Here is a 25,389-nt window from a genome sequence, read left to right as displayed (position 1 = left end):
ATGGAAACTAAATTGGATTCACGTCAGGGACAATTTCCCGCTTCCTTTCCGGACACATTTAAGGATTTTTTTGCAATGATGAGCGAAGACGAGGACCAATTAGATTTATTTTCTAATTTGCTAGAGGATAAGGTAAGATATAAATTGACATAAACTGTTGTGAGAAGATAAATTAGCTGTTAAGAAGACAGAAATTTATCGAGCAAATACAGGAGAAAAAAAATTGTTCAACACCTCAGGGAAAAACAAATTTCATATACTCGTCAACTATGTCTAAAAATTTTTATCCTTAAGGCTGTAATTTTCTTTTTAATTTCCTTTGTGAAACGAAATTTTTGTTCCTTTGATTTTTGTCATAATTTTACGCATTTTTGCTTCAATTTAAAACAAATTATGAAGTTTCTTAACTATTTTGCCACGAGAAGATAATAGTAAATATTTTATAACTTATTATGTATGCATAAATGTTAATATGTTAACAGAAAAAACAAAAAAAAAATATGGAACTTGCATTTTAATTTTAATTTAATTAAGCTGAGTTTTTTTTTTATATGAAAAAGTTCGTTGTTTCCATAAAACGCAGTGCATGCATAAATTTCAGTGCATTCAACTCTCATTTCAAATGCAGTGCAGAAGCAAATTGCGCTTGTCCACGCCTTCTTATGCCTTTTCGTCCTGTTTGCTTTTATAATTTCTGTTACATTTGTTATAAGTTTTTTGCTTTAAATGCAGTTTTTGTGTTTTTATTATTATGTGTTGTTGTTGCTGTTGTTGTTGTTGCAACTGTTTCAACATGCAAATGAAAAAATTCAACGCTTACATTATCCTGTCAGAGTTGTCAACTTTTGTTAGCGTTCAACTGATAATACTTTAATCCTTTAAACTTCTAAGATATTGGGTTGTCAGGTAAAAATTAATTTTATATTAAAAATCTATCAAAAAGCTTTTGTGCTGCTTTAAAGCTGTCAGGTTTGTCAAATGTTATTTGGTTTTGTAATTATAAATAAAATTTATTAAATTATATATAAAAACTCATTCTTATGACAACAAAAGTTGAAATTTCATTAATTATTGTAAAGAAAATAAATAGATTATAAACGGTGGATATTAGAGGTAGGAAGTTTCGTAGAAGACGTGCCACACTTAGCCCCTAAGAAGAGTGTCCACAGTGATATCAACGATTTAAGTCACGCTAACCGTTTAACTTAAATTAACGACACCCACTTTTTGGACCGAGACATACAGTGTGTCGTCTTATTTAAAATGTTCAGGGTATTTAATACCAATATAAATAAATATTTAAAAATTTTTATAAATTAATTAATATATCTAATTTACTAAAGCGAAAAGAATCAACTTATAGTGGATACCATGAAATATTATTAAAATTAAACATTTTATTTACTTTGCCATTTAAAACCAGTTGTTCTAACTGAACCTGATAGAATAGATTGGAGATATTTTCATGTTTTGTTTTTACTATTACTATTTGACAATCAGTCCATTAAATTCTTAACATTTTTTGATATACTTTTTGTTTTTATAATTAGTTGCCTCACAAACAGTCCATGAAACATTTAACATTTTTTGATATACTTGTAGTTTGAATTTCTCGTTCCTAATCTTGTTTAAATCCGACTAAATTTCTATTTAGTTGAAAACTTTAGATAAGATATCTAGTTCATCAGTTACAAAACTTCTTGGATTTTCTTAAAATTTCAATGCTTTATTAATAAATTAATAAATACTCAAGTAATACAATCTTTAATCAAACAAGTCATTTTAATTCAGACTTGAATGAAATTAAATCAGGTAAAACAGATTATTTATTGGTCGTTGACATAGTTTTGCAAAAAACTTGTAGCCCGCAGTGTTTAAATGGACTCACAAAAAGAAAATATATAATGTTCACCTTTGATATGTTAAACAAAGTCATTTTTAAAATTAACACTACGTACATAGATATGCTAGCTGCAATCCATTCCATGTAACATAGGTTCACTGAAAATCTAGAAAGTGAGTTCCTTGTGATGCCATTGAGAAGTTTTAAAGTATATTAGGTAGCTGTATAAGATTTGGACGGAGAGGCTTATGTTTTGTAACAGTTGCAATGTTTAACAAAACTAACAATTTTGCTTTAAATAACATTAGTACAATTTATGAAGGAGTTTTTATTTAAAAACAGTTGGTTTCGAATTTCTTTTGAAAAAGGAAATAAACTTTATTATAAAAATAATATCTATTTCAATAGGTTTTCATGAAATAAATCTCACAATGTGCTTATGTATTAAAACCACAAAGTAAGAAGCATTCATTCTTGCTTAAATGACAAAAAAGTTATTCTATAAGAAATCTTGATTTTCGTTTTCTTTTGCTGTAAAGACAATTATATCCTTTCAAAAAAGAGATATAATATTCTAAGAAATATAATCAAGTGCCAGATACACTTTATCTGTGTTATCGTCTCATGTTTGTACAGTTTTTCTTAATCAACACATCAGCTGGAAATCAAGCACATAAATATACTTGATTTTTGTCATCGTCTTACATTTGTTTAGTTTGTCTTTGTCAACATATCACCTGGAAATTTGATTGTTGCTTCTTATTTTAATTAATTTTAAGATTAAAGTTTCCAAAAATGTTACCTCCAAAGACAATCAAAAACAGAAATTCCATGCACTGACAAAGGATAAATTTAAATTGCAACTGCTTTGAAACATTTAAATGCAACATCACAACATTATCCTGTATCGTAAGCAGCACCATTGACGGATGAAAAGATTTTGCAAAGCAAAAAGTCATCAGGATTTTAGTGTTATTTTTTGTTGTACGTATACATTTGTCTTTTCTTTCGCAGGTTATTCCACGTGCGAACAAATTTAATCAACGTCGTTGCGGTGGCAGTTTGCGATGTTCCACACATCCCAATAGTGTGACAACTGCAGGTACCAATGGCGGTGGAAATGGCAGTCATAACGTGGGACGCTCAAATTCGTTTCGTGTAAATCGACCACGTCACACTTTCGGTAGTAGTAACACTGCTTTAAACATGGTAGGCGTTGGCAGTACCAGCAACATTGGAGGCAGTGGCAGTGGTAGTGGTAGTTTATTTTGCAAACATATTAAATATTGTTGCTTACATCAACAACAACAACAGCAACAACAACAACATCAGCAACTTCAACAATTTTCACATCCTCATAATTATGGACAACAAAGTTATCATCAGGATTATGTGAATAGCACAGATGCACGCTTAGGTCCTGATGGTGAAGACAATAGCGGATGTGGTTCGAATATGCTAGGCGATGGTTGCAGTGGGGGTAACAGTCATCAACAACACCAACACCAACACCAACAGCAACAGCAACAGCTACAACATTCTCATCAACAGCAGCAACAACAGACGCAACAGCATCAAAAACGTCATTCTGTTATCCTCGAACGTGCTTTCGATTTTGGTGAGTAAAGACGAAATGATTAAAAACTATACACATTTTCCAATAAATTTTTTATTAAAATGTTAAAATAAACTTTGTAAAATTTAAAATTCAAATTTTTCACTCTAAATTGCTCGTGTAGTTGCATGTATATATAGCAAGTTTTTTACAGTGTAAACGCATGCAAACGATTTAAGCAATTATTTAAAATTATGTTGCATTTTAAACTCGTTTTTTGTATTTGGCTTGATTGGATATAATTTGACTTCCAATTCGATATTCGATTTCAGCTTTAAAATTGCTTTTTAGTAAATTTCTAGCAGAAACACCGTTGAAATATATGAAATTTGGTTTGAAAAAATCATTACAATTTCATCGTGTTGAGCACTTAAGGTTGCAATTTGATTGAAACGTTCTGTAAAAGAAAAATCTTACAAAGAAATTGTAAGAAGAAAATATTCAAAAGGATTTCTTAAAAATTTTCTTATACTTATCAACAACAAGATAGTCTTATCAACAGGAAAAATACTTTTTCAAACAGAGATCAAAATCGAATAGTTTTTAATTGTCTTTATTAAATAAACGAAAAAGTAAGCAATCTTCTTAATCTAGGTCTGATTTGACGACTATTCTGAAAGAAGTCATACCGTCTCTTTATCGGTTAAAACAAAGAGGGATTTTAAAATAAATATGTTAGATGAAACAGTCATTTTTGTTGTATTTGTTGATACTTTCATAATTGAAAGTAATAAAAAGAAGACACATTCAGTTCTCGGAAAAAATGCTAAAAAATGTTGAGGACTCATAGTCGATCCATTGTTTTTATAGTATCAGATACAACTAGAGTGGCATGACCTTGATACCGCTAAAAATGTCTATAAACAGTTTTGACTTAAAAAACAACAGAAATATTCAATAGCGTCAGATATAATCGCAATTAGAGCAGTATGATATCCAAACCATTAAAATTTCAATAGATTTATAAAAACAAGCGTATTTATTAGCTAAAGAAAGTTGAAAGAAATTAATTTAGTATTTAGTATCGATGTTTATGGAGAAGTATAATCCGTTATAGTCCATAAGCGTGGACTATATTCATCGCTACTATATTCTTAATATCTGTTAAAAGTAAAACTGCTTATGTGTAATTGAGTTCATTATAAACTGCAATTTCAAGCCATACAGTAAAACGATTTTGTTACAAGAACTAAAAATTTGGAACTTCATCTCAAGATGCAGACCTTTGTCAATCTAAATCTTCCTTTTATGTATAAACGGACATTGAACTTTATGAAGCCGATTGTTCATGTCATCAATTGCATTCTTCTTTTTAAGCTTACTGTAATACAAAGATATTTGAACTTCAATTTATTGCATTCGAAATAATTTTTTTCTCCGTTTCTCCATTGTATCATTACATATATTACATCATTACATGAAAAATTTAATAAGGAAATAAATCTAATTCCTTTTTTTTTAAGATACTCGTGAGTCTCACATAAATTACATATTTTACACATTATATTTGGTATAATATGTCTTACATATTTTTTTTTGTATATGTCAGCAAAGTATAGATAATGTATTGCTTTGGCATAACTTTATTCTCATTAGACTCTTTATAATATAAACTGCAATGAATACATCTATGTTGCATCTTAGATACGTCTATGAAAATGCAGATACTAAACCAGTGACATTTTAGTACAAAACTTAAAAATAAATTGACTTTAAAATAAAATCACTTTTTTAATAAAACATTTACTGACATTTAATTGCACTGCCCACATCTTTTTTTACAATTATATAAAATTTATGCTCGAATACTTTAAACCCAATGTGGATTGAAATATTTTTTAAATTGAATAAAAGTTTACTTTACGAAAAATATATTTGCTTAATCCCTTAAAAATCTCTTCAATATTTTGGTTTTTTGGTTGCAAAGTGTTTTGCAATAAAACATATGGGCACTAAAATGTATTTTTTTTAAATATAGAGTTATTCCATTTTATTTATCTTCTTGCATCCTCCTCAATGGATGGATTTATTAAATTTAGGTTAATTTATTTTGTATAAAGTTCACTCAAGTAAATTTTATTTCTGACCTTAAATAAAAGCGAGTAGCTTGTGGCATGAAGATAACAAATTTGCAATAAATTTTTAAATAATTTAAAATTAATAAATCGCTTTTGAAAAACTTGGATCTTGTTTGTTGTGTATTTAGTTCTTGTAATTCATTGTAAAACATTTTCCTGTTGCTTTAACTTAAATAGGATCAATACATGGTTTATGACTTAAAACCCTTTATGAATTTGTACTGCATTGATTATAATCTTGGATTATTACTGAATAGGAATAGTGAATAGAAAAGCAATTAGAGTGTTATATATATTACTTATATACACATATGTATATTTGAAAATTTATTTAAAATGTTATGTTTCCATTAAATTAAATGTGTATGTGTATTTGCATAAATCTACACCCACATCTTTACATATTTATTTGCATATTAATACATATCTATACATTAAATATAGTTTTAAAATAAATATGCATTATTAAATGAACATTATTTCTATACTAAGTGGGTGAACTCATGGCAAAATATTTTTGCTGGAACTGTCTTTTAACAGTAGCCACTCTTACTTTTCGAATGAATAAATGGTATTAAATATCATGAAATATTTTTGTTGTTTTTTATATTGAATATGTTTAACGAACTTAAATGGTACATGCGGTAAAAGTTTCGAAATGAGGTTAAACTTTTTGCATTAAATGTAAAACATGATAAATGCATTTAGTAACATACTTGAAACTTTGTATTAAAATTCATAAAATTTCAGCTTATAAATCACATTATTAACATATTCTTCTACACATATATCACACTGTTGATACGAAGATAACCCAAAACATGTGTGTTCACATAAGTGAACTCAACTAAACGTTTTCTTGCTTGAATATCTCGAATATCACTCATACGCAACGATGTGCGGATTTGTCCTACAAACTTCAACTTATCAAGGTTTTAGCACGTTGGCAACATTGTTCTTTATTTTGAGTTTCTCACATATAATTTTAAGTGTTCTTTATGTTGAAATTCTAGTTGTTTTGTCGTTCGAAATACATAAAATGTCACTAGAGATTTTACACAAAAATAGTGGCAACATACGCAACACACAACACACAACATATAGTGTGTGGATTTTGTGCTGAAAGCAATTAAGTAATTCCCCCTTTTCGTGCGACAATTTCATATGGAAGTGCAAGAAGTGGAAGTGTTCGCACTAGTTTTTACCTTAGTCGGTTCGACAGACGCTCAAACGCTCAAACGTTTTAGTTAACACAAATGAGCGTTAATTTGGAACCTGAGTGTTTTGCTGCAGAACATTCATAATTAAGCGCACTTCAGTATAATTGCGAGCTATGTATGTGGCCTAAAATATTTTATTGTGCACGTTTATTGCTAGGAATGACATTTAAAGCAATTAGCAAAATATATTTGCACTTCGTTTGCAAGTCATTCTGCTTTTAATTCTTTTTTTCACAATACTTTAGCCTTAACCTAGTAAATATTGTCAGAGAGTTTGAAAAAGTTCGAGAACCACTTTATAATTTGAATAAAATATTTAAATTTTTAAGCCATGATTCGTGTGCAAATGATTTATTGTTGAACAATACTGATATACTATAAGATTTAAATAATTTTAAAAGATAAATTGCTTACTTAGTTGGTCATCACAGACGTGAATCGTCCTTGGCCGTATCGATTAGCCTTCGTCAGATAGCCCGATGAGTTGCTTGATGTCACCAGTTGGTAGTACCGACCGCCCTCAAATCGTTGGTCAGTTGGTCCTTCCACCGAAGATGCGGATGTCCTCTAACGGGTTTCTCGCCAGAGCACTTTCTTCCATTCACACGATATAATCAAGCCAGCGAAGCCGCTGAGTTTTTATGCGCTGAACTATGTCAATGTCGCGGTATAGCTCATACAGCTCATCGTTTTATCTAATTCGATACTCGTCGCCAACCCGTAAGGGACAATAGATTTTTCGAAGAATTTTTCTCTTGAATGCTCTTAACGCCTTCTCATCGCTGTTGGTAATTGTCCAAGCTTCTGCATCATACATCAGGGCAGGCATGATAAGAGAGTTGTAGTGTGTGATTTTTAGAGAGAGGGCTTTACTGGAATCAATATTCTTATATCTACATGATGTGCATTTCTGTTCTTATTTAAATATCATACAAAACAGATATTTTGGAAAGTGTAAATTACATTCTGTAATTGCTTATGTAGCATTGGAAAAATACCATCATTGAAAATTTTTTATTTTTGATTAATGGTTTGATTAATTAAAATAAAGTTAATTAATGATAACTGCGTTTCGATTTTAAGTTTAGATACTCAGTGATTACTTTTTGTTCATATTGATAAAAGTTAAAAGTTAAAAGGAATATTGTAAAGAAATTGATATAAAAACATTATTTGAAGCTGTAAAAGAAGCTGCTTTAGCTACTTTTACACATAAACAACTAAACTTAACATCAGTGTTATTAGATTAGATATGCTAATAGAGTAGGCTAGTATATAAATAGGTCTTTAACAGGTATCTAAATATCTTCCTTTTACTACGGTGCGAGATAGTTTAGTATATATATAGATGTGTTGATATAAAATACATTATTATTATTTAAAAGAACATTGGAAGGTTGCGCCCTATAAGTTCTATTGTGCTCCTTATGGAGAGAGTATTCTACGTTAACGTGGAAAACGGTAAGTTATTTTTATAAAAAATACAAGATAATACAAAATGTATGTACAAGCGTTTATTTATATAATTTGTGCTGTGTTTTTATCAAAATTTTTATCATACTTTTTTGGTCTTTTTATTGTATTATATAGAAGCGAGTAATTGCTTTATTTTACGTGCTTTAATACTGTGGTTTGTTACAGGCTTCTTTATTTAAATGAAAGTAATTCACAGAATTTATCATTGCTAATTTAGTACATAAATAAGATTAGAGAAAATTATTTATCCTTTACTATCATTTATTTTAATTATTTTATTTTTGCATAGAAAACTCAATCTTTTTGTAACAATTGCCAAAAATGCTGTTTAACTATGTAAGGAGGGATTTAACTCCTACACTCCTATACAGAAGATTCATTACGTTCACAAAATTATAGTATACATATATGCGTACGTCTTTAAGAGAAATGAACTAAGAATTAATAAAATTTTTGTACTTTTTCCTTAAATAGAAATTTAATCTTAAAAACATTTTTAGCAGAAAACTTTAATTTTTATAACTAAAAATATTTTTAAAAAGGCTTTAGTCATTAAAGAATATTAATAGCTTATTTTTAGTATTTTAAATTATTATCCTATGTATATATATATTTGTATTCCACTTAAAGTATGCTTAAAAATTTTCCAACTTAACAAACTTCATATATGATGGATATTAGTATTTCTTATAAACTAATTAAATATATAAGTCATTAATCTCCGAATTCCCGAACATAATTCTAAAGTACAAAATATGATATATCTGCCTTATATTCCGGATTTACCACTTAATTAAATCTGACAAGAGATCGATCCGATAACATGTGATCTAAACAACAACTGGATCCAGATATAATCCAGAGAACATCTGGAATCCGATATAATCCAGACAACATCTGGATCCAGATATACTCCAGATAACATTTGGACCACATAAATTTCAAGTTTATATGCATTACTTCAAGATACGCGATAATTGTATGAGTATTTTCTAGAACGTATAGGTTTTTGTTGTGGGAAATTTTTTTGTGAAAAATAGAACCTTCTTATTTGGCACTACAGTCCAGTGTGAACGTTGGCCTGGAACCTTGAAAGATAGAATAATGACTAACATATGCGAAATGTATTCGCACACCAAATTTTTCGCATCGAACCAAATTCTTATTTCAATTTTATTGCATTAAATTTTGACAATATTTTGCATAATAGCATTATGTACAGATTTTATTTTTTTATTACATCTAAGAGCTTGAGTGGGAAGAGAGCTTGAGGGGGTTATATAAACCACCATTTTAATATTTGTGTTTGTTCTACATAAATTTCTTAACTTTTCTAAGTAACTTAATTAAAATTTGACATAAACTTTTCATTAAACTTTTTGAAGCAACCAACACAATGCTTCCATAAAGCAGTTATTCATAAAGAAACTCAATTATTCAAAACTCCAACCCATTTATTGTAAGACCACATTTATGGCACAGTGAAAGAAAAAGGTACGAGTATATTTAATAAAATTAAATTAAATTAATCAAAAATTTCGTTAAAGACCTACAAATATTAAATTATTTAGAAAAATATTATAATATGAAATTTGTAAATGACAATATGACAATATGACAGAAACATTCAAAACTGGATGCATAACAAAACTTATATATACGAATGCTTTTTATTGTTATCAAGAAATTAATTTGTGTGGTTCATACATGAGGTTGGAAAGAATTATCTGTTAAAATCCAAAAATTACTTATACACATTCGCACAAATGGAACGTCAATATTTTTGCCATTTAGGTTTGCAAACACATGCACGTATCCTGGCGTAGAGCTAGAAGCATGTCCTTCGAAGTAAAACATAATTGCTTATGAGGCAAAGTTTGTGTAATTTTGTTCTCAAATCGGCACACATTTCTGTATAAATTTTGTACTTATCGAAATGTGCCATACACAGGCACAGCCAAGCACTCGTATTTATGTACGATTTGCAAAATAAATTGCTATCAAAAGGTTAGAACCAATATTAGATTTTTGCTTCGAAAATAAATGTCTGTTGCTGGTTGTGTACTGGTAGGATAAAGGTTAAAAATATTGTAAAAGTTTAGATATAAATATTCACATTTGGCAAGATGGCAACACATTTCAACAATATTTCTACTTTTGATTGATTACTGAATCCTTTGTATATTTTATTAAGGCTACACAAATCAAAAAGTCTACACACAGCAATAATACAACAGAATACTCATGTTCTGCCAATAGATAAGCCTTAAATTTAATATTTAAAATATATGTCCTATAAGTGGAACTAATAAAGTTTATTAAAATGAACGTGTAATATTGCTAAATGAATAACTAAGAAATTTGATTCACTTTGTATAATATTAAATAGAATTTAAGTGTGTAGTGTAGAGTTGTCTTTATTGATATTTGATATGTGAATACTGAAGTTTATATATGAATATGTTACAATTTTTATAATATATATTAAATATATTTACATTTTTTTATTTTTTCAATGCAAGTCAAATATTTTAAAGAATATTAGTAACTTATATTTATATATTAAATTTTATATTTAATATATAATATTTAATATTTAATAAATATTTAATACAATTCGAGACAATATTAGTTCTAAAAATAGTGGTATGATATGAATGAAATATCAAAAATATAAAACCATTCAACAATTTATCTCATCATCATCATCATAACTATGCAGTCCATTTAGAAAATGCTTTACGACTTGCCTTCGTTCGTCTCTATTTTTTTTCCAATTGCTGGTATTCAACTCTCTGATATCTTACCGCACACTTTCACCCAATCTTTTATTTGTTATTTGTTATTATAAATTCATCTTCCAACATTCGTGGTGGCTCCCTCTCTTGAGATTTACTTGCCAAAAACAAGCTAAAAGCAATAATTTGACAATTAAGAAAAAACAAAAAGTGCTACCTTACAGTGCTAAAAAACTATATATAAATAATATCGTTAAAAATGTCTGTGAAAAATCTCTGCATGAATATTAAAAACAAACTTTTAAACTTCAAAATAAATTAAACATAAAATGTATAAACTTTTAAGTGGTCATCTTAACTATCCATCCTTTTTTTGTGTATATTAACTTCACATTACATTTAAGTACAAAATTATATTTACAATTTGAGATTTTTATTGTCTACTACATACACATAACACAAGTTAATACAGTTTCTTTATATACCGCATATGACTCGTGGTATACTTTTTATAAAGATTTTAAGATTTTGAACAAATATAACAAATACTAAGAACATAATCTGTTCTTTGCAGATGCGAGCTGTGATGAAAGCGATACCATCAGCACAACTTCGTCCACTCCAACAACAACTAACATACCCTATAACATACTCAAGCCGATATTAAAGCAACCACAACAACAGCAACAATCACAAAACCAACAGCAGCAACAAGCAACAATGGCACATTCAACTATGCACCAAATAAGTGCATCACAACATAGTATGAAGATCTCCACGTCCAAGGATATGCCGCATCGAACACTACCACAACCTCCAAAGGGTGCAGGCATTGGCGCTTTTCATACAAAAGAAACAGCTTTAAAACGTATACAACAGCAGAGTGGCTTACTGGCCGGCAGTAAAACGAATTTATCCGCTTTAAGTGGAGGTGTACTGGGTACAGCAGTCAACAATACAAACAACACGATTGGCAATGGAGTTGCCGGAGCAGCAGGAGCTGCTGGTGGAACGGGAACTACAAACAACCTTAATAATAATCATTACGGCGGCAGTAATTATAATATTGGCGGAAATGTTGTAACTGCCGGTGGCAGTGTGACTGGAATGGGAGTGGGAGTTGGTGTTGGCTACATGGACTTACATTCACCAACAGCCACACAATTAACAGGCATGAACAAATTCAACGACTTATTAAATGCTGGCAGCGGTGGATTAGTCACTAGCAGTCGCAACAATCTAAGCGTAAGTAAATTACAGTAATGTACGGTAAACTTGTGATTAAGTTAAAAAATGAAAAGTAGGAAAACTAAATAAAGTCAGGAATGTATTTTTATGTTGGATGCAATCCAGCTAAGCAAATTACTAACATTTTTTTAATTTAATTAAATTGCATTTTTGTGTGTTATTCTTCCACAGAATATACGTGCGCAGAAGTCACCCATACTTAATCGTAGACGCTCTTCATCGATTGCGGCAAATCTTCTACTCACAGGTGATTTGCCATATAATCGGAGTAACATGTCTTTAGCAGCAGCAGCAACTGGAGGTACTGCAACAACTGCTGACGACATAAGCAACATTCGCAGTCAAGTCAGTGGAAACATTGCAGCGGCCACAACAGCGTCAGCAACAGCAATTGGCACAGCATCAATGCCGCATAGCAGCACACGGTGAGTGGAGCAAGAAAGTGTTGTAATTCTAAATTTCTAAAGAATTTCGAATATGCATTCTGAGGTATTTTGTCATATTTCTCTAAATTTTTAAGTAGAAACAGCATTTATGGATGCAATTTTAAGTAAAGCGGATGTCGTATCTTAAAAGAAACAATGTTCAAGTAGGTCGCAGTTATAAATTATTTATTGTGGGTTTTAGATGGGTTTTAGGGTAGCATTACAATAAAAAGGAGTGAAGCAAAGTATAATTAAATAATTTCATTATTTTGTATAAAAGGGCATAGAAAATAATAGGGTTATAGTTTCCCAAAGGAAGGGAGCAGCTATGGAGCTATGGGTATTTTGTGTGCTAAATAGTATTTTGTATGGTTTAATTTATAATTTTGAAAATAGTCAAGAAAACAATATTTAATAAAAAAATTTTTATAAATAATTACTGCAAAGAGGGCTGGCATAATTTTTCAAGTTAGCTCATTATAAAGTTATGTGCGCAATTTTGCCAATTCAACATGAAAAGGCAAATAATATTGTGTAATCAAAGAAGAAAGAAAAATAATGCCATAAAAAGGTGTACACAATTGCACTTCCGGTTAACCTAATTACTTGCCTCTTACACAATTGTTGCATTTATGGTTGCGGCGCGGCACTCGGTTTGAACGTTGCATTTTGTATCCTGACACAAGGCACAGTAAGGGGCGAAATTATAAATTATTATTATATTAAGAATTCTGCTTCTGTAGTCACAAAGGAAGTAGACATTTTCCGCAAATATTTTTATTTAAATATAAAAAATCCACCAATAAAATATTTGGTTTTTGTATTTCGGACGTATGTGCTGTGGGGAAGTATACACAACAGTACTTAAAGAAAACTTTAAAATGTCGTATAAATACAGTAATCCCCCCTATAACACGGTACTCTTATAACGCGTTTTCAAATAACGTAATTTCAATCCCTGGTATAACATGGGCATTCCCCCATATAATGTGGCGATTTGTACAGTGTATATGGCGTATACGGGAATACCCCTATAACGCGTTTTCCTGTAACTCGGAACCAATCTACCGCGTTATAGGGGGGATTACTGTATATATTATGTATATATGTGTATAAACATGTGAATGCATCAGTTAATAAAATGGCTACGCATACTGCCGCAAGTGCAAAAATATTGCAAAGTAAATGCTTTAAAAATAAATATTGAAGAACTTCAACAGACGCCATTGTTTCGAAATAAAATAACCGGAAATGTGGAAAAATATAAATGAAATATAATTGGAAATACACATAAATGCAGTAGATTAAAATGAAAAGTGAATTCATTTGGTTACGCATTACGAGGGATGCGAATGAAATTATTTCATTATTGAAAAATTTCATTTAAACAACCATTGAAATCCTTTAAGCCAAACCATTTGCTCATAAACATTCAAAAAAAAATTTTATTTTATTTTAAAAGCACTTTTTGCAAAATTTAGTAGTATATTTTTAGTATTAAATGTATTACAATCTATATAAAATTTTCACTTCCATTGCTTTGGTTTTGAATATTTTCATTTTTATGAGTGGATAGAAAAAATGTAAATTTTTATCCTATTTACCTAAAGTGGAGGGATATAATCCTTAAATTGGATTAAAAATGTTGAGTATAATTTTTGTATTATAGCTGTAAAGACATAAAATATGAAAAGTAATATAATTAAATAGTTTAAGCAACACTACAAAAACAAACTAATGGAATTATTTCCGAAGAAAAAAAATGTGTAAAGGTTTACTTTGTATTTTAAAGAAACAAAATAGAATTTATATTAAATTTTTAATTTCTAAATATGATTTTGTTTAGTAGATGCAGTGCATTTCCTTAATGCATTGCATCTACTTAAATTAAACTAATCCTTAATTAAACTAAAACAGACTCTGAATAATGAATTGTGAAAAGATTTTATACAGTTTCCATTTCGATAAATTGAACAAACCACCTCTAAAGATCAATTTTAAAATGACAATCTCTGTTATTTTTATTTAATTTAAAAGACCATTATCTGAAATCACTTTTTAGAAGTCCAGGGATTGAAAACAGTAATACTAAAACTTAAAAGTAAAGATCGTTAATTATAATTAATAAGAGATAAGATGTCAAATGAATATCAGGAGTTTCCCTAAGAGTAAATTCAATGAAGTATTTGGGTTGGTTTTAGTGATAGCACAGTTCTGTAATTACACGCCTAATTATGTATAAGCCATACAACGATTGAATGCTTGCAATGTATTAATGTGCGGCCAACTATTACGCACAACTAGCTGCAAAAATTCGTGGGTTCGGTTTCTCGTTAAATATAATTTATTGTCGCATTTCAATTTACGAATATTACTTCGTAATCAAATAGTTTACAATTAAGATTTTTTTTCTAATAATTAAATTTTTCTTATATTTAAAAAATATTAAACAAATATTTTATACCCAAAAATCGATATGTGAAATCATAAAATCTGTATTGCAATGAATACAAATAAAAATGAAATTTAAAAAAAAAATATTTCCAAACTATTTTTATGCTTTAACTGAACTGAAAAACTATTGCGTTTACCAAAGCCAAATATTTAAACCATTCAAGCTTTCATAGAGTGATAAAAGCAAATATCCCCTTTCTATGAATTTAGGTCAAAATCAAAAAATTGCTATTTTACTGCCTCAGTGGTTTAGTTGTTTTGTGTTTCCAGACTTTTTGGTTTAAGGCCTTTTTTCAGTAATCCACTTTTACTGGGAGAATGCTTTTGTTGGTTGGAATGAAAAGTAAAACATTCGAAATTGGTTTGGTGTTGTTTAATTTAGAAAATAGGAAAGAACTTTGGAATGAAATTGAAAAGTAAAAAAATATGTAGCAGAAAACAGTATCTAGTACATTTAATGCCAATGTGTATATAACATAATACATACATATGTACGACAATATTTAAATATAAATATGAAATATTATATTCTTAATTTCTATTTTGCAGTGACCGCATTTCAATGGCAAAGTCGCCAGTCTCCGGTAAGCCGTCACGTATTCCACTGATACCACTCGAGGGTGGGGTGCTTACCTTTCAGCAAGCCATGTCAGGTGCAGTATCACCACAGTATGCCGGCACTTCAGGACTAGCCCACATGCGAGGCAGTTTAGTGGGAGGAAGTATTGCTACTGGACTCGATACAATGGGCTCATCTAATGCTTTGGCATCTGTATTCGAACGCCCTGCAACAAGTGGTGCGGGGCCTTGCGCCACAAATTCTCCAACTGCAGTTGATTCACCCACAAATCATCATGAACACTTCTCCATGATGCCAGTTGGTGCTTTAGGTAATATGAGTGGTAGTAGTGGTGTGGTTGGGGGTGTCAGCTCAAGTGTGCTACACGGCAGTTCTGCAACTATTACTCAATTGGGCAACAAACAACGACAACGTATGAGAACTTCGAGTATGCCTGCAGAGAACAGAAAGGTAAATATTACATCCAGCAAATGTGCTGCAGTAAAATAATTCGAAACTTGTAGTTGCACTTAAGTTTCGCAAAGTTTGCAATTTTCCTTAGCGTGCAGTTATGCACTAGTGCTGCGGCAATTTTGAAAAACATGTTTAATAAAATTTTTCCGCTGTTAGATTTAATGCTTCCGGTTGCACGCCGGATATGCACTGTACGTTGTGTGTATTCTGTTCGTTCTATCGTTCTATCGTTCTATTATATCAGTCGAACTGGTGGTAACGTTTTCATCGCGAAAGTTTTTATCTAGAAACTAGAATGCATGTCTTCGCTTGTGATCAATTTAGTTTAAGTGCAACTTAAGTGTGCATGACAAATGAAGCGGTTTCTGAGTCCCATTTCCTACAATTTTGAAATTTTCACAATTTCCAAATTGGGTCAATGAACTTTTCAGTTTAACTTACGAATGCAGTACAGCAATTTATGAGAAGTTCTTATGATGTTGATTTTAAATATTGAAGTTTTGTTAATAATACAAATACTAAAACAAACTTTGATATTTGATTTCGAATTCCGTATGTAGGTTGATTCCACTTAAGAGTTTACTTTGAAAAAACTTTCTAGAATTTGTTGTGCACATTTTATAGATAGTGCATTCACGACAATCATTTTAATACCTTATTAAGTTTTCATATGAGTTTATTTTAATAGCAAAGTTGCCTATCATACACAATATTACATATATTTCAGAACTAAAGTCTCTGTAATATGTACTGATTTGAAGAGCTTAGTGCATTAATGTACAATAATATTTATGCACAATATGATGCATTATTCCTATGTAAATAAAGGCAACATTAAAACTATTTTATTAGCAAATACTCTAATAATTATTTTGAATTATTTGTAAAAGACTTAAATAAGTTATTCATTTACTAGGAAATACATCAAAGCAACTATAAATATAGAAAAATTTATTAGTAATAAAATTTGCTTGTTTAGACAACTGAGTGGAAAGTATGAGAATGCCATAGATTGTATAATTTGATAATTGGACAATTTATAACATCTGTATAATTGTATACCATGACATAGCTTAGGCTAATTCAAAAGATACATGGCCGATATATAATAGTTAAGCCCATATATTGCCAAAAATTCAACACCATGTTGATCCACAGTGTAGGGCTTCTCTGGGCAGACTAATGAGTTAACATGTCCTTATAGAAAATAATGCTGTATGGAGAAAAAAGTCATTAGTTAAAGGCCAAAGAACACTCTATCATTAAAAAAAATACGAGCCAAAGACTTTGTTAGACCATAAAGCGTATGTGTATTCATATTAAAGTGGCAAACATACTAAGTATATAATTTAGTATCATCAATATGATTGTTACTAGACACACTACTGCCAAATTAAAAAATCAAATCTGCAAAATATACTCTATTACGTTATCATGTATTGAATTTTTTTTTTATTAAGTATCAATAGCTTTCATAAGATAACTAAGAACTTATATGTATATTTTGTTATTCTTTTTAAAGCCACGTCTAGCCGATACTCGAAGAGCAGCTATTCATTGTGCAGATATTGATTTGGAATATTATCGTTTAAGAAGTTTTAGTATTACTTCTCATGGTATATGTAACTTAGGCGATTCTTTACGGTAACTATTTACATATATGCACATTAATTATTTAACTAAAAACAAAAGCAATATACAAAAATGTTATTTAAAGATTGAAAAAGAAATTATCTAAATAATCAAGTATTAAGAAAAAAGAAAAAGTGTCTTTAATTAAATGTATAGTATATTAAATTATTAATTTTTAACATACTTACATATAATAATAGCAAAAAAAAACAATTTATTATTTAATATAGATATTAATTTGAAAATAATAATATATATTTATTTTCTATAATTATTTCATATCTTTTTGGTCAAAGAAGTCGAAGATCACGGTCCATTAATTCAGTTACTTCAACAGGCACTTCAAATAGTGGAAAAGATAGACATAATAGGTGAGTTTTAGTTAAAATATTTTTATAATATGCTACCATATTTTTAAATATGAATATAAATATGATATGATAAAAATATGATAATTAGAGATTGTTTATATATCGTATGTATTATACTATATTATTATTGAAAACCAACAGTTGGTAGTGAATAGTGTATGGCATCTCCTATAAAATTAAAGTAGATAATCCAAATATTAAGAATGTATTTCTTATATTAAATAAAAAGGTTTTATAGATTTTTAATGTACAAGCACTACTTATTGATTCATTTGCTATATTTCGAGAAGAGTAAATATACAATAGTTAACATACTACAATTATGTGCAAAATTTATTGTCCATATTTCTTTTTCACGGTTACCAGTGTCTGGATAAGTAACAGAACATTCTGAACATATAGAACTAGAGTAAGAATCGAATGACTCATGCTGGACTCGGCTGGGCTACAGAAGAAAATCGATAAAAAACAAAACTACTTAAGTTTTAATCAAAAACACTGCATATAAATTAATATTAATTTCCGGATATCTAATTAAATATCTGGTAAAATATTTTATTTTAAATACATTTTCAGATTTATATTATATGTAGAAAATATATTGACTTCATAGATATTTATATTATTAAGTTTAATATACTAGATAAAATTATTTGGCTGTTTTCAACAAATTCATATTTTTTTCTTTTTTAATATTCTGTATTTATATCATTGTAAATTTATAAATTACATTTTTTCCCACAGCAATGCTTCACGTACATCCGGTGATATAATCTTTGAGCAGACGGATAAACGTGATGCCGGTAAAGGACAAATTCCTGCCTACAAAATTGCAATGCTGGGCGCATCAGGTGTAGGAAAAACTACGTTAACATATCAATTTACAACTTCCGAATATATTTGCGCCTATGATTTAAGTTTGGGTGAGTATATGGACAGATGAATGTTAAGCAAATATGATTGATATGAAGTGAGTATTGAAATGGCTACATGAAATGAATGTGGAATATAATTTTTTCATGCTGAAGTGTTTTGTGTCTTAATTTCCGTATATCCTCTTTTTTGTAATAAGATGCAATTTAGTATTTTAAATATACAATATTAATTAGTCAATAATAGTATTAATTTTACGTTTAAGTATTTATTTCAATGTGAATCGTATACTCATTTATGTTGTTTAAAATTCACTCCTTAAAATAGTATAAAATTTGAAGTACTTGACAACATTTAGATACTTCGTATCAGGTAAAGTGAAAGTTTACAAATTGCAATATGGGTTGCATGAAAGCATTAGAGTATGCAGAAGTAAAAATATGAGCACGTATTGGATGATAAAATGTCCACATGTGGTGGTATCGCTGTTAGCTTGCGGTAAATGGTTGAGCAACTTACCAGCAATAATCGCACGTGCATTGTCTGTAGAATAAAGTTCAAGTTCGATGAGAATGTGAATAAGCAAGTAAGCAAAACATCTGCGGTAGTTCCGTAAGCAATATTATTCCATAAAACTAGAAAATTGATTACCCATGCACGTTGAACAATTTCAATACCAAAAACTGAGCAAAAAATAAAATATAAGTAAAATTATTTAACTACTATATTTTTAATATTTCTATAAACAATTCTATTCTGTACAAAAGTAAACTGAATTTATTTTTTAAACTACTGGAATAGAAATGGAAAATAAAAAATCAATAATGAAAATACTTAGGCTCTGTTCATTACGCGTAAGCGGAGCCCGAACCCATCGAGAGTGAGAGTAGGAGATATGTTAATAAACTGGAACGATAGCATTAAATATCTAGGCATCACGGTGAACAAACAATTCACATGGCTTGAACATGTTCAACTGAAAAAAATTAGCTGTGCCAAAATTCTTCATCACCTCCAACACTATTATTCGCCAGCTAGAAATTGCACAAAGCCAGGCTCTGAGAAGACTTTTCAAGGTACTATGGTGCATTATGACGAATGACATCTTCAGGGACCTCAAGATTGATCCGATCAAAAAATACATAAAGGATAGACCCCTGAAATTATTTACGAAAACGGGCAGGCCTAACAACACCGTGTTATCGAATTTCAGTATGGTTATAGGCTCCTCGGGAAGGTATGCAGATCTGAGGTCAGTTTTTGTTTAGTCTGATGAAGTGATAAAGAATAATCCATTTAAGGAGTAGAGAGGGGTTATGAAGAAACCTCGCAGTTAGTAGAGAGTAAAAGTAGTTAAGTGCAAGAAAATATGTGTTATATATTTCAATAGATAGAATTAAAAATACATAAATGAAAAAGACTAAAAGAAAACTAAAGTTACGTTTTTAGGGTTAATAAGCGATCAACTATTACATTCTTTATTAGTAAAACTTCAGTTAAACTAATTATTCTTAAAGGCATAATATTGATTAAGAAATTATTTTATCTTTAATAAGAATTAAAACAAATTTTTTAATTCAAATAAATATAATCTATTAAGTATACATTTAACCTTATTTTTCTTTTTATATCACATACATTAAAGCAAATATATTAGATCAAATTTTTATTAAATTCCGTCTTCTATACAAATTGAACTAATTTAAAAATATTAAAAATAGCAATTTTAATCGCTTTGACATATTTAAGACTATAAAGTTTGCGTTTAATCATTTGGACAGTGTAGTGTTTTTGTGTCTGATAAAAAATTTCCATGAAGCACGCAATTTTTCCCCTCCCTCTTAACCTTACTTTTATATCAGCACTTAATCAAAAAAATATTGCTTAACCATAAAATTATTATATTAAAAAATACCAAAAACTCTTAAAATGAACAATACTAATAAGAGCTTAAAAGCATTATTAATTGCAGTTCATATAATTTTTATAGTTACCATAGATAGAATTTAATATGAAACAATTCAGGTTTAATGTGAACACTCATTTATTCTATAATAATTAAGTTGTGTTATTATAAAAATTACAAATGCCCAACATTTCTGTTGATTTACGTAGATATTTCATGGAAACTCTATTAAGTGTGTATTTCATTAATTTTTAAAATGAACACCAAAACAGTAGAGGACTTGTGCAACGGAAACAAGGAAAATTAATAGCAGAAAAAAAACAATATAGCGTACAACGTGACGTATGAGTAACAAAAATTCTGTTGCATTTACGAATACCACATGTAGTCTTGTTAAGTCCTGTTAATGAGTATTTATTATTCGCATTTCAGTACGTTGGCAGTAAATTAAATTTCTATGTCCTACTGATGTGTTTTATACATGAAATTTATTTTTCAATAACTTTCACAGGACACACATAGAATTTTAAATATACCAAAAAATTGTGTCTATTACAGTTTTGCTATATGTATAAAATACTGCAAATTGCTTCTTTATATAACAATAAAATATTAAAATGTTCAAAACTCATATAAAAACATTAAAGAAAAAACAGAATTAAAAGTGCTTTTAGTGCTCCGAAATTTTTATTTATTTTAGAAAACCTTTAATACTGTTTTTAAATTCATATTTTAGATTCATTTATGGTTTTGGAAAGGTTCTACAAAGTTTTATTTTATGTATGTTTACATGTAAAAATGTGGTTAATATTATTTATATTTAACTCTTAACTTAAGGTAAATAAACAATAGAACACAAATTTTATCTAATTTTAAAGATCAGCAAATATAAGGTGCTATTAGGCTGTAGAATTTACATTTAAATAAGGTTTTAGAAATTATTATATATATGTTAGTATCGTCATTATTTACTTCTACAATGAGCTTCGGCCTATAATTTTTCATTTGCTTTCCGATTTCTTATGTCTCTTTACGACATTTTGATTGAGATCGTTCTCTTTTTGTTACTAGATATAATTGTGTAGTCACAATTTTTTTTCTTTAATCTCAGCTTTTTCTCTTCCTAACATTTTCTTTTAACGTACATATTTCAATAAATTTTTCTCATTTTTGTTATCTATGTATGAGTACTTTCAATTATAGCATAGGTCACTAGGGAGTTTTCTTCGAAAGTTGTGGTGGACTACCATTATATGACTAACAGATATGAGTGGCGCTTTGCTGGATGCTGGTAACATAGGAATTGAAGATAATAAGTCCACATATAATCTTGCAAGAACTGAATCAATCAGACAACTCTGTGAACCATAACTTTATCGAAGTATAATTTAGTCCACTCAAATGTCTCTGATAGAAAAATGATTTGTGCTGAAAAAAGTCGCTATTGGCGTAACATTCCAGATAATCGCAGTGATAAAGAGCTGGTGCATCTGTTCAACTATAGTAGTGTACCCCTTCCTTAATACAGCGAAACTGAGATTTTTGGTAGGTTATCTGATGGGTATCTGTTATTATTCTGATAAAATGAAACTTTTTGAGATCTGTCTTAAGAAACAGATTTTGGTGTCTGTTTGGAAGCAGATTAGACCTCACATTCTTTGTAACTTTGATCTAGTTCAAGTCGAGACTGTTGGCATAGTTTTGGTGTCTTCGACAACTGACATTTTGATTTTTAATAGAAAGGTGGAATGTATTTTCTTCAGTTAGGGTCTGAAAGTAATAAAAATGTGAATCATAGTCGCAAAGATTTGCTTTCAAGGTCCTAATACTCTGTTAATTTTAATTATATTCTATAATTTAGTCATTTTGTTTATTCAATCATTCACATCCTTTAAACAGGATGACTTGTATGACTAGATGACTTAGTTACAGTAACTTAACTTCTATTTATATTATAAACATATAGTAAAAATATTTAAATGATATTGAAAACGTGTAGAATAAGAAATTTTGATAATTTTTTAAAAATTTATTAAAAATTGTTTGGGTCCATATGTATTCTAATAATAACGTAATTGAAAGCAAATATTAAAATTTAAATACTTTTTATGTATTTATTTTATAACAGATTTCTTGCTTCTCTTCCATTTCATGGTCACATATATTCTTATAAATTTTTTCTTTATCTTAGATGATGATTATGGTCAGAAAACGGTATCTGTGCTTGTCGATGGTATCGAGACTGACTTGGAAATTATCGACCATCCCGCATGTGAAATGTCGGTAAGTTTAAGCCATAAAGTAGGCCAAGTTCTCATAGTACTTGTGTGCACTTCAATTAAATGCTCGAAGGCCTCTTATATGGTCTATTGCCTGGTGAAAGTGCAACAATGCATGTGTTTGACACTTTCATTGAATAAAATTAGCACTTTGAGTGCAAAAAGCGGTTAATGTAATAACACTTTTTCAATGCAAAGACAGATTTGCAAGTAGCAATGTCAAATAGTTGAAAAGTGTCATTGCACAAATATTGAAGCTGTTAGCAGCATAAAAAGCAGCGTTGATTGCATTTATATGATAATGTATTCAGCATTTGCAGTTGCATTTTTTTATCAAATTTTGTTTTTTCATTTTTTGTATATTTTATTATGCATTCAAACGTGCACAGACGGAGGCGTTTTGTTCCACCTACAACATTGACCTATTTGTTGTTGTATACTCGGTAGTGGATCGCAACTCATTTAAAGCAGCTGAAAAGGTTTTGCAGTATCTGAAGGAGAATGAAATGCTGCTTACACGTGGCGCTATATTGGTGGGAAACAAAACGGACTTGGAGCGGCACAGGGAAGTGACTAGACAAAGTGAGTAAATGAAAAATTGAAATGTAAAGAAATTATTTTCATAATTATGTTAAAATAATTTTTTTAAATTATAATGGGTGTTTTAATGCTACAGTGGGTCGGAAATTAGCCAAAGAGATTGCATGCAAATTCATAGAAACTTCATCAGGCTTGGATCATAATGTTGATGAGTTGCTTGTTGGCGTGGTAGCACAAGTTAAACTCAATCCACAGCGCATACATAATTTGAGTGAACGTGATCGTCAACGTTTAAATTTACAAAGCACAATACAGAAACACCGACACATGCATATGCCAGCAAGACGTATGGTACGTCAAATGTCCATGTGTCATGGTGATGATGGCAATGCCGTTTGCCATGAGGGTGATGAAAATCAATCAAACAATGTAATTGGTTCCTCAGTTGGTGATGAAGGCATTGGCACTGGGAGTGAACGCACTGCAAGTACAAGTCTATCGTCGGGAGCAAGTAAACCAACTAACAAAGGACCTGTACGTAAAACTAATAAACGTACTTTGAATTTGGAAAGTATATTGAAAATGGGTGAAAGTGAATTAGAAGATGAGGAAGAGTTGCATCGACAGCACAATTATTCACAAACAAGAACTCCAAGTAAATTTGAGTTACTGACTTCTGGTCGAACACCGTTTGGAAGCGTTAATTCTTCTCCAAAATCACGACAGTCATATGAATCAAGTGGTGGTAGTGGCAAAACTGGACGTGCTAGTGGTGGCAGTAGTGGCGCACATACAACTGGTGAGGCCATCAGTCAACATTATCGAGAAAACCATGTTGAGGATAATTTACTCGAAGATTGCAATCGTAAGACTGTTTCCAAACTGACTAATCGTACGAAAATATTTCTTTCGTCAGTGTTAAAGTTTAAAAAAGCTATTAATGTTAAACGTAGAAATTCGTCAAGTTGTAGTGATTTGTTTGTAATATAAATAAATTATAAATCAGAAATAAAAAAGTACATTTTGAGTAAGTTTGTAGAATAAAAAGTTTATACCAAATGAAGTTATAAAAAATTTAAAATACTTGACGGAAAATAAAAAAATTGTGGGTTATGCATGTTTTTGTTCCAATAACGAATTTCACAGATTTACGAATAAAGACAATAAATTTCGTACATACCTACATCACTATTTAAAAAGAAAAATCTGCAACATATATTAAAATCGATCAAGTGGTTTCAACCAAGAATGCAACGCAACAAACCCACATAATAAAATCAAAAGTTTTATATAAGCAAGTTATTTATATAAAAAAAAGTATAAGCTTCAAAAATATAATTAATTTAAATCATATCACAGCGACTTTATATATCATCTTAAAAACTAATTGTAAAAAAATGCACAAAATTAATACATTAAATTAAATAATCAATATGGAATTATATCATTATGTCTCATATCTGCATATATACATAGAAGATATGAATATATACTTATATAGAGCATCCTACGACACTAAAAATTTATATATATTAATACAAAGTACCAATTGTTATGAAGGAATTTGATAGTGTTTCACAACCAAACCAAAATTTTTAGTGAATCTTTACAGGGAGTAGTGGCAGTAGCAGTATTTTAGTGCATTTTAAAGCAAAAAA

At 29.6% G+C, this 25,389-nt stretch overlaps 1 protein-coding gene across 1 annotated transcript; it reads left to right on the top strand.

Annotated features, from left to right (window-relative positions):
* Positions 1-24,721, top strand: LOC119667156 (putative mediator of RNA polymerase II transcription subunit 26). The gene is made up of 11 exons (XM_038076444.1): positions 1-132; positions 2,792-3,461; positions 11,545-12,215; positions 12,390-12,643; positions 15,647-16,127; positions 17,653-17,774; positions 18,059-18,133; positions 18,878-19,056; positions 23,104-23,195; positions 23,581-23,773; positions 23,868-24,721. The coding sequence occupies exons 1-11, from the start codon at positions 1-3 to the stop codon at positions 24,719-24,721; spliced, it is 3,723 nt and encodes a 1,240-aa protein (XP_037932372.1).
* The last annotated feature ends 668 nt before the right edge of the window (positions 24,722-25,389 follow it).

The sequence above is a fragment of the Teleopsis dalmanni genome, chromosome 1, assembly GCF_002237135.1.
Source record: "Teleopsis dalmanni isolate 2A chromosome 1, ASM223713v2, whole genome shotgun sequence".
Classification (NCBI taxonomy): domain Eukaryota; kingdom Metazoa; phylum Arthropoda; class Insecta; order Diptera; family Diopsidae; genus Teleopsis; species Teleopsis dalmanni.
This window is presented reverse-complemented; position numbering and strand designations above follow the sequence as displayed.